Source organism: Trichechus manatus, unplaced genomic scaffold (assembly GCF_000243295.1).
Source record: "Trichechus manatus latirostris isolate Lorelei unplaced genomic scaffold, TriManLat1.0 scaffold00090, whole genome shotgun sequence".
Taxonomy (NCBI): domain Eukaryota; kingdom Metazoa; phylum Chordata; class Mammalia; order Sirenia; family Trichechidae; genus Trichechus; species Trichechus manatus.
The window spans coordinates 11,364,269-11,374,666 of NW_004444026.1; the positions used below are offsets into that span (position 1 = coordinate 11,364,269).

Sequence of the window (10,398 nt, forward strand, 5' to 3'; positions counted from 1 at the left end):
GTAAATATCTATAAGGAAAATAAGTAGCAATAGTGATGGCTTCGTTTGGTGAGCATCCACATACGAACAGCAGCATCTCAGCCTCAGTCCAGATATTTCCACCACATCTCTACCATTAATACAAACTGCCAGCTGTGATTCCTTAACGAATTGTAACCCCACATATAAATATCTCTTGTAAATGAGGAACATTCTCATGATCTTTACACTGCAATTTCTTGGAAATTTCACAACACCATTAGGAAACATTACCCAATCACACAACAAAGGTTTGAGGTTATAACTATTTTTTTCAATTTCAAGAGAGAAGTAGGGGAAAATAAAACCGGACAGCTGTGGGAACCATATCTTCATACTGCATGACTTCTCAGCTACCTGCAGTAGCCAGCATGTCATTGGTCCTACTTTCTGTACTGTGGCTCATTGCTCAAACTCAAGGTAAGTGCTAATATACTGACATTTTATATAATTCAAATAATGAATTTTATAAAGTCCCTTAACGTATTATTTACAGAACATAGAAACAGACTGAAAGAGAGAGAGAAAATAACAGCTTTCATGAACCAAAGATCACCCCTACTTACATTTTGGTATATTTTCTGCCTTTCTCTCTAAAAGAGCAAACTGAATGTATAAATACTGATGTATGAATTAAAACATTTTGAAACACTATATAAAACATGTATTCTAAAATTCTTCATAATTTCTCAAATTATAATATATTTTAATAAATAACAAATTTCATGTTTGCACAATATTTTCCCAAATGGATGAGCCAAAATTTACTGTTTCTTTATTGATTCTATTTTTTTCACTAACAAATAACATCTTCATGTATTGAGGCTTTTGAAATATCTGTATTTTAGGATATTTATCTAAGAAAGATTCTCAGAAGTAGAATTACAGGGTCTAAGTGGAATTACAACATCTAAGAGAAAAATAACATTAAAAAAAAATTTCAGGCTGATGTTTACTGATGGATGAATCAATCTGATACCACTATATACTCCCTATTATCAATAAAATTAAGTCCATTGATTCTATCATTGATTATTGAGAATGTTAAAATTCAAATGTTGTGAACCTGCACATCTCCATGGATAAAAACATCTGTGGCAAATCCTATAGCAAAGCAAGTAAAGACCATGGCTAAGAAGTCATCTGATCTCACCACAAAATTAACTTGCTTAATGATGCTGCACAAAAGTTGCATACATGGGGCTAGCTCTAGCACTTGTATTTCTCATATATTCCTCACAATGTCCAACCCCAATACTCTATCCAAAGAAAGAATAAAATATAGTAATTATTAAACAAATAATTATGCCATATATACACAGCTCAATAAAGGCTTTTAAAATCAGGGTGTTGTGATTGGCATAATACTTTAGTAACAACGCCTCTGAAATTATCTTTCTCACTCAATGATCCTACTAGTGGCATTATTTTATTTTCTAAAACACACAGCCCCAAATGACACCCTAGAACTAACTTCCAGACCAAAAATTAAGTCATTTTATTTATGAGAACTCTTTAAATATTGTCAGTGTCATCTTGAATAAAGTTTGAATCCTTTGTTGTTTCCTACCCTACAAGGAGACAACTATTTTTCCAAAATCATGATTTGGTCAGAGGCTGTACTAGGGTGGATGGCAGTCAAAGTAATGTGATGACTACCTGTCCCATGTGGAAGACTTCTGAAGTAAAATAGGGTTAAATTAGGAATTATTAAGTGAAAGAAAAATTTAATTGACGAACTGAACAGCAATTCACCTGTTGTCTCAGAACAGAATACAATATACCATTCATTAGAATTAATTGCACTCAAAAAGAGTTGCAAACCAAATAGAGAAATAGAATGGTTTCATTAGATTTTTTTTAAAAAAAGTGTTAAATGTCTTTTTTTCCCCCAGTTCTCACAGATACCTCTAAAAAGCTCACTGATACATTCTTTGAAAAATGGAACTTATTGGCTATTGCCCCTCAATACTTTGCTCAAAAATCACTGAAATTGTTCTTTCTCTGATGGTAATAGTGAAGTCCACAGTACTCAAGTTACCCTGAGTTTTTAAACATCTGTTCCTATTATTTGCTGTGAGTCAGAATAAACTCAATGGCAATAGATTTGTTTTTGTTTTGTTGCTATTACTTTAGGTAACCCAACAGTTAACAATAAAGCCATTATTTTAACACATTTTCATGGACTGTCATTAAATAGATAATTCTATACTGCCATGTTTCTTTGTTTTTCCATACATAATTTTACCTAGTTAATCATTCTTCTTTCAAGCTCTCTACTTTATGGAAATTCTATAAAATCTGTTAAAGATGGTCTTTCATTATCAAAAGTGTATAAAACCCTCAAGATCAAACTAACATGTACTTGTGGAACTGCTAAGTAAAAAGAACTTTAGCCTTACATTTGTTTTTGCTTTTTTTGTATGAAACCATTCCAGAAGTTTCTTCGGAGGCTTGGGAGGTGATTTCAACTGATGTTTGACCCTATTCACCAATTTACCACTATCTGTCCTCACAAGTTCAGACTTCTGTCCTATTCTTAAAAACGAGTTATCTGTGCTACTATCTTAATGTTGCTGTTGTTGTTGTTGTTAGGTACCCTCAAGTTGGTTCCAACTGATAGCAACCTTATGTGCAACAGAATGAAACACTGCCCAGTCCTGTACCATCCTCACAGTCATTGCTATGTTTGAGTCCATTGTTTCAGCCACTGTGTCAATCCATCTCATTGAGGGTCTTCCTCTTTTTCATTGACCCTCTACTTCACCAAGCATGATGTCTTTCTCTGGGGACTGGTCTTTCCGGATAACATGTCCAGAGTTTGTGAGAAGTCTCACCACCCTCGCTTCTAAGGAACATTCTGGCTGTACTTCCAAGACAGATTTGTGTTCATTCTTCTAGCAGTTCATGATATATTCAATATGCTTCATCAACACCATAATTCAAAGACATCAGTTCTTCTTCAGTCTTCCTTATTCATTGTCCAGCTTTTGCATGCATATGAGGCAATTGAAAATACCATCGCTTGGGTCAGGTGCACCTTAATACTCCCATTTGTCCCTTAGATCTCATCTACTCAAGGATATTGCTGTAACAACTCCCCCTTCTTTCCTCCTTTATTTCACACTCTTCACCAAATCATTCCCATGAGCATACAGAAAATGCTATTTCGTCTCTCAAATTAAAATAAAAATACCCCTTATCATTCCTCCACTGCCAGCTAACATCCTATGTTATTTTTCTCTCCTCTTTGCAGCAAAAGTCCTCAAAGAAGCAGCCTATACAGTGTCTCCAGTACCACTTCTTTATTCTCTCCTACACCTGATTCTATAGAGTTTTCATCCTCACCACTTCACCAAGACAGATCTTATGAACCCATTGATATTAAATCCAGTGGCTATTTTTCAGGCATCATTTTCTGTATTTTCTGTCTCTCTCCCTCGGTGTAAAACATACTGTTTCTTTTGGTGTACACCCTACCTCACTGTCCTCCTTTACCGGTTCCTCCACTTTTCCTCATTATTCTAATATTGGAGTATCCCAAAGTTCAGTCCTTGATACTCTTTCTTAGATGCATTCAGTCATTTGGTGATCTATCTAATCTTATGGCTTTAAACACCATCCATAAGAGAACAATTCCCAACTGTCTGCATTCTTACTGACATGCACACTTTATTTGCAATAAATCCACTTGGATGTCTTACAGCCATCTCAAAATTAGCATGTCCATAACATTTCCCTGCATCTCTACTCTATCTGCATCTTTCCCCAAGTTTGTTAATGACAATTCTCTTTTCTCAGGACAAAAACACTGAGTTATCCTTGACTCCTCTTTCTCTCACATTCCATATTAAATACCCACAGGTACTATTGAGTCTACCTTCGACGTATGTCCAGAATTTGACCACTTTTCACTGTTTCTACTGATATCACTGTTATCTAAGCCACCACCATCTTTCTCTTGGATTATCAAAATATCCTCCTACTAAAAATCTATTGCCATTGAGTCAATTCCCACTCATAGCGACCCTAGAACTGCCCCATAGGGTTTCCAAGGAGCAGCTGGTGGATTTGAACTGCCGACGTTTTGGTTTGCAGTTGAACTGTTAACCAGCAGTTATGTATTCCTCAGTATCACAATAAATCATTACGCTCTTTCATTCATTAACATTTGCCCTCAAGACTTCATATTTCAAAGAAAATAAAGTTTTGTTGTCCTCTTTGGAGGAATTCTTAATAGCATCAAAGAGCACATAGAGAAAATTAAATAAGTGCTAGCAGAGCTAGTGGAGACCAGTCCCTGGAAAAGGACATTGTGCTTGGTAAAGTACACGGTCAGCAAAAAAGAGGAAAACCTTCAATGAGATGGATTGATGCAGTGGCTGCAACAATGAGCTCAAACATAACAATGATTATGAGGATGGCATAGGACTGGGCAGTGTTTCATTCTGTTGCACATAGGGTTGTTATGAGTTGGAACCGACTCAAGGGCACCTAACAACAACAATAGAACTTTTCCTAAGAATATTGGGAGGAAGTAAGGGATTGCACTACAGAGGGAAAAAATACACTGAAAGGGAAAAGAGAGGTCTCTGAAGACAACAAGGGAGGAATTCACAATTGTGAAGAAACTGTAGAGGAAGAAGGAACTGGGTCACTACAGGTAGAATGCCTGGACCCTGCAAACTTTGCTGTAATCCAACACCAGCCTTTCCAGGCATGGTGACCCAGGGTTTACATATACTGAGAGATCATTTCAAGACTTGTTTTATCATATTCAAGTCTTTCTAGAATTGGGGGAGGGAATAAAAGAACAATTCTTTTTCACCAAAGCTTAAATTGATGATAAACTAGTCCTCAATTTTTGCTCCCTACATTGGAATTTAGTCTTTCCTGTCCTTTCAACAAAAGCAAGCAACCCAACATAAAAACAGTTTTTAAGCCCTTTACATCAATAATGGCTCTTTTTCTCTAGCAATAGCCATAAAGCAAACAATGGAATTAAAGCTCTATGAAGTGGTCCATCCTAAGAAACTACACATTTTGCACAAAAGAGACATAAAAGACAACCAGACAGAGAATCATGGCAAAGAGGTAAGCAGTGTGAATCACTGTGGTAGATTTTACAATCATCTGAAGAAAAGAAAGAGGTTTTTCACTAATAGACGTGATGTCACAATCAACGTCTGACGATTCAGTCTTGGAGTCCATATAGCCAACTCCCCTTTGTTCAGGAAAGAGCACAACACGTCTCAGAATGCTATTACAGTTAAGTAACAGGAAATTATCATAAAGCACAAAGCTACTTGGCCATTTCCCCAAGTATGTGGGAAAAAAAAAGGAGCACAGGAAGGGCAGCCATTTCTATAAAGAAAGACTTTCCAAACCTCCCATATTTCCCTTCTAAATCCCCCACCATGAATTGCCTTTTTTTTTCATTTTGTCTGTAACAGAGAATTCAACATTATCCTATTAATTATAAGATTTTAAAATTATTAAGGATATTAACTCTGACTACTATATCATTACAAATGTTTCCCCATTTTTCACTTTTACCTAGTTTAATTCTTAGAAGATTTTCGGTTTGTTTTCTTTAGTATATTGTGTTTGGTTTTAAAGTAAAGAAAACATATGCCTGATTGTTATCCCATTAGGAATCCATTGTGATACACACAAGACAATACACTATTCAATAGGCTAAATGATAAGTCCCCATCTCACGTACGTAGAATTTGTTTAATCCTTAAGTGTTTAATTCCATGTAATGACACTTTTTGGAAGTCCATCTTGATTTACAATTTATGTTTTATTTTACATGTTTTAAAGGCATGAGAAAACTAATGCTGTTGTCTTACATGCATTTGTATTATTGTTCTCATAATATATATTACTTTTATTATATCATAATTATTTAGATAGACTCAGAAATATAATTTTTTACTGAATTATACAATTAAATATTTTTAGGAAAAATACGTGCCTGAAGTTCAGTATCAGATTATATTAAATGGAGAAGAAATCATTCTTCACCTAGAAAAAAGCAAGTAAGTTATATTTCCTGATAGTCTAATCACTCACTAGATTCTACTAAGAAGATTTGGAAAATAAATCTTGAGACTCTATTCTTTGTGGTTGGAGACAGAGACTCAGAACATATTGAATTTTAAATGTTATTAGTTTGCACTAACACTATCTAAGAAGGTTGCCGCTCTCCTAAGGAATTATATGCGAAGTGTAAAACAGAGAACTTCACAGATAAATGACTTTCTTCCTTCAAGCTGCTTGGAATTTTCTGAAAACCTTCCCTACACAGAAAAACTTAAATCTTTGATGTGGCTTTCCATTGTTTATATAAGAATCATATGTTCAAGGTAGATGCAGGGTGCAAAGGCCTTGGGATGCATACTACAGGGTCAGGCTCCACCAACTCTTATAGTAGTCAGTAAACTTCTCCCTGAATATAATGGTTCTTCACGCATATTTGTGATCCAATACTATTCAGAGATTCTGTAGAGGATGTGTCCTTTGTGCAAAAGCATCCCAAAAGAACCCATTTGAAAAGAAAGAATCTGCAGCTGCAAAATAGCTGAGGGTATTTATTCCCTTAGATCTAATAGGCATAACTAATGCTTTGATTTGCTTCAGCAGTAGAGTTCCACTATTGGAAAAAGATCAGTGGGTCAGAATGTCAACTGTTTCTCATTGTAGACGTCATTGTTCCTTTAGTGCAAAAGATTACGTCAGGAAAACCATCCTTTATTTATTACCATCCTGAGTGTATCATGAAGCTTTCTCCTCTCTACAGGTATCTCATAGGACCAGACTACACTGAAACGTATTACTCGTCCAGAGGAGAGGAGATCACCACGAGCCCTCAGAACATGGTAGGGTGAAAAGCTTTCTGAGACTATTTCTGGGATCTGCCTTTTACTTTATAAGATTCATAGATCAATGAACAACTTAAAAAAAAAAAAATCAATGGATTTGGAAGCAAAGAGTGTATCTGTGACCAGTGAGACAACAAATGAAATCATGGTCTGCTTTTAAAATTAGGAATAAGAGGAGGCTTTCAAGTAGTGTGTTTTTAGAAGCAACCAAAAGCCCACTTTCCCCTAGATCATTTTACGTATAGGTTGGAAATACTCTCCCCAGTAAGTAACATTATGTCACTATTATTTTCTGAAGGTAAATATATATGCCTTTATGGTGGATTCAGCTATTAGAATATCAATTATTTAATATATTTTATATCTGGTTAAACCACATTCTATAGATTATGCCAGGACCTAGATGTCAGACCCAACAGAGAATTATGGGTAAGGAAAAAATGGGAAGAAAAAAACAAAATGTCACAATCATACGGTGGCACCCCAAACATGTATGCCTCTATGAAAACAGACTAAGAGTTCTTTGACAAAATGGCCTTTTCTTCCTTTCTTACATCAAACTTCTCATTTCATGAATATCTAAAATTTTGCTGCAGCAAAATTTCCTCAGGGGAAAGTATCTGATAGATTAATTTGTACTCAGGTGTTAATGGCTGATGATCCCCTAATGTGGTATATTTCCCAAGTCTTCTATGAAAAAATGTCTATGAATGACAAGTTTTCTTCCAAAGAAAAGATAGACACAGATGGAATTTTAGGCTCTCAAGAAAGTCAATTTATTTGGAACAAGGGATTGTTCATTAGCTTTCTTAGATTATACCACGTATGTGCCTCCCTACTTTGCTTATATGGATGATCGATCATTTCTGAGTCTCTTGTTGTAAGCAAAAAAAAGCAAAGATGACACTTTGGGGATGAAGGTATGCCTGACCCAGGCTATGGTATTTTCAAAAACCATATATGCATGCGGAAGCTGGACAATGAATAAGGAAGACCGAAGAAGAATCGATGCATTTGAATTATGATGTTGGCCAAGAATATTGACCACCAGAAAAACGAATAAATCTGTCTTGGAAGAAGTATAGCCAGAATGTTCCTTAAAAGTGAGGGTGGCGAGATTTTGTCTCATAAATTTTTCACGCGTTATCAGGAGGGATCAGTCCCTGGAGAAGGGCATTGTTATGGATTGAATTGCGCCCCACCAAAAAAGTGTGTAAACTTAACTAGTCCATGATTCCCAGTGTTGTGTGATTGTCCATTTTGTCATTTGATGTGATTTTCCTATGGGTTGTAAATCCTACCACTATGATGTTCATGAGATGGGATTATGGGCAGTTATGTTAATGAGGCAGGACTCAATCTACGAGATTAGGTTGTGTCTTAAATCAATCTCTTTTGAGATATAAAGGAGAGAAGTGAGCAGAGAGACTTGGGGACCTCATACCACCAAGAAAGTAGTGCCAGGAGAAGAGTGTGTCCTTTGGACCCACGGTCCCTGGGCTGAGAAGCACCTAGTCCAGGGGAAGATTGATGACCAGGACCTTCCTCCAGAGCTGACACAGAGAGAAAGCTTTCCCCGGGAGCTGACACCCAGAATTTGGACTTCTAGCCTCCTAGACTATGAGAGAATGAATTTCTATTTGTTAAAGCCAGCCACTTGTGTTTCTGTTATAGCAGCACTGGACAACTAAGACAAATGTCACGCTTGGTAAAGCAGAGGGTCAGTGAGAAAGAGGAAAGCCCTCAAGGAAATGGATTTACACAGTGGTTGCAACCATGGGTTCAAGCATAACAACGATTGTGAGGATGGCACTGGATCAGGCAGTGTTTCCTTCTGTTACACATAGGGTTGCTATGAGTTAGAACCAGCTTGACAGCACCTAACAACAGCTCTGGGTTTTTGACACCAGTAAAGGGATTCCTCAACTATTCCATCTAAAATGGTGACGTGGACCAATTATGATAAGGAGCTCAGGAGTGGTAGTGCAGCCTCTTGAGGACTCCAGAGTCTAGAAAAAAATGAATGCCTCATTTTACTAATATGTGATGCACAGTATCATTGGAACTCGGCACCGTAGAAACCCGTTGCCTTTGAGTTGACTCAGATTCATAGTGATTCTATAGGAGAGAGCAGAACCGTTTCCTAGGCTGTAATCTTTACCTGTAGAGTGACTGGTGAATTTGAACTGCTAACCTTTCAGTTAGCAGCAGTGCTTAACGACTGCACCACAAGGACTCCTTGAGATTTCACCACAGGGCAGCTAAATTCTTGAAAGTTGGTCCTCAAACCTGAGAGCTCTCCAGGAGTACAGTCAGTCTCAAGGGAGCTGGCTGCTTCTCAGCTGCAGCTTCCATTTTGTCCAGGAACATGCTTAGATTCAACCTTCCTACATTTTTTTCCTTAATACAAATTAGAATCAGAACGATAGCTCAGCCACCAAATACGGAGATTTTCTAGGGTCACCTGTGGAGCAATTCAGAAAAATTTGAGGTTCTCACTGCTTTTTGTTTCAGGAAACTAGTGTGGGCACAGTCACTGTTTGATGAACTTTGCTAAATATTGCAGATGACAGCTTTTACCACAAAATGTGATACACAAATTATTGTAATAATTTTTTTTAAAAAAGAATTAAAACATAATTTCTTTTATCTACCTCCAGGAACACTGTTACTATGAAGGATACACCCTAAATGAAAAGGATTCTGTTGCCAGCATTAGTACTTGTGATGGGCTGAGGTGAGAGCCTCCCTCAAAATGTTAAACATCAGGCATAGTTTTGTTACACAGAATTAAGTCCTTCTGGATATTTTGTTTTCTTACTATTTTGGTATAATTTGACAATTATTAAAATGCCAAATATATGTGGTTAAAGAGTAAAGTATCATCCTTACACTCATTTCATAATCTGCTGCTACAGTAGAAGACAGCTCCAGCCATTTTTAAACAAGAGTGCCACACTCCAGACCTGATGACACCTGCATCCATTTCCATGTTTACCTGCCATACTTCCTGAAGCCACGTGTTTTATATTTTTTTAAAGAGTCTGCGCTGCAATTGGAGCCCTGGTGGTGCAGTAGTTAAGAGCACAGCTACTAACCAAAAGGTTGGCGGTTCAAATTCATCAACCGCTCCTTGGAAACCTTTGGGGCAGTTCTACTCTGTCCTATAGGGTCAGTATGAGTCGGAACCGACTCAACAGCAACAAGTTACCCTGCAATTGTCCCAGATTAACTTATTTTATGTATAAAAGTGTATGTGTGAGTGTATATATAGTTCTGTTTACAAAAGCTAATCCTTGACAATTAGGGAAAAATAAGACAAAGTCCAAATAAGAAAATAACACCCACTCCAAATTTTTGCCTCTGAAAGATCACTATCGTTAACATTTTGTCATAATTACAGCCTTTTATGCATATCAAGAAATATGCATTTTATGGGAGACTATTTTGTCCTGTAAGCCTTCATCTTAAGTGAGAATAACAGCATAATTAG

General features: G+C 36.8%; 1 protein-coding gene across 2 annotated transcripts in view; it reads left to right on the top strand.

The window, feature by feature from the left end:
* Positions 1-299: 299 nt before the first annotated feature.
* The window catches only part of ADAMDEC1 (ADAM like decysin 1), a 20,486-nt gene continuing 10,387 nt past the window's right edge, over positions 300-10,398 (top strand). For both annotated transcript variants that reach the window (XM_004382158.2, XM_023736695.1), the window contains exons 1-5: positions 300-438; positions 4,994-5,112; positions 5,986-6,062; positions 6,824-6,902; positions 9,566-9,642. In XM_004382158.2, the coding sequence (XP_004382215.2) occupies positions 360-438; positions 4,994-5,112; positions 5,986-6,062; positions 6,824-6,902; positions 9,566-9,642 (431 nt within the window). In that variant the 5' untranslated portion in view covers positions 300-359. The remainder of the gene's footprint in view (positions 439-4,993; positions 5,113-5,985; positions 6,063-6,823; positions 6,903-9,565; positions 9,643-10,398) is intronic.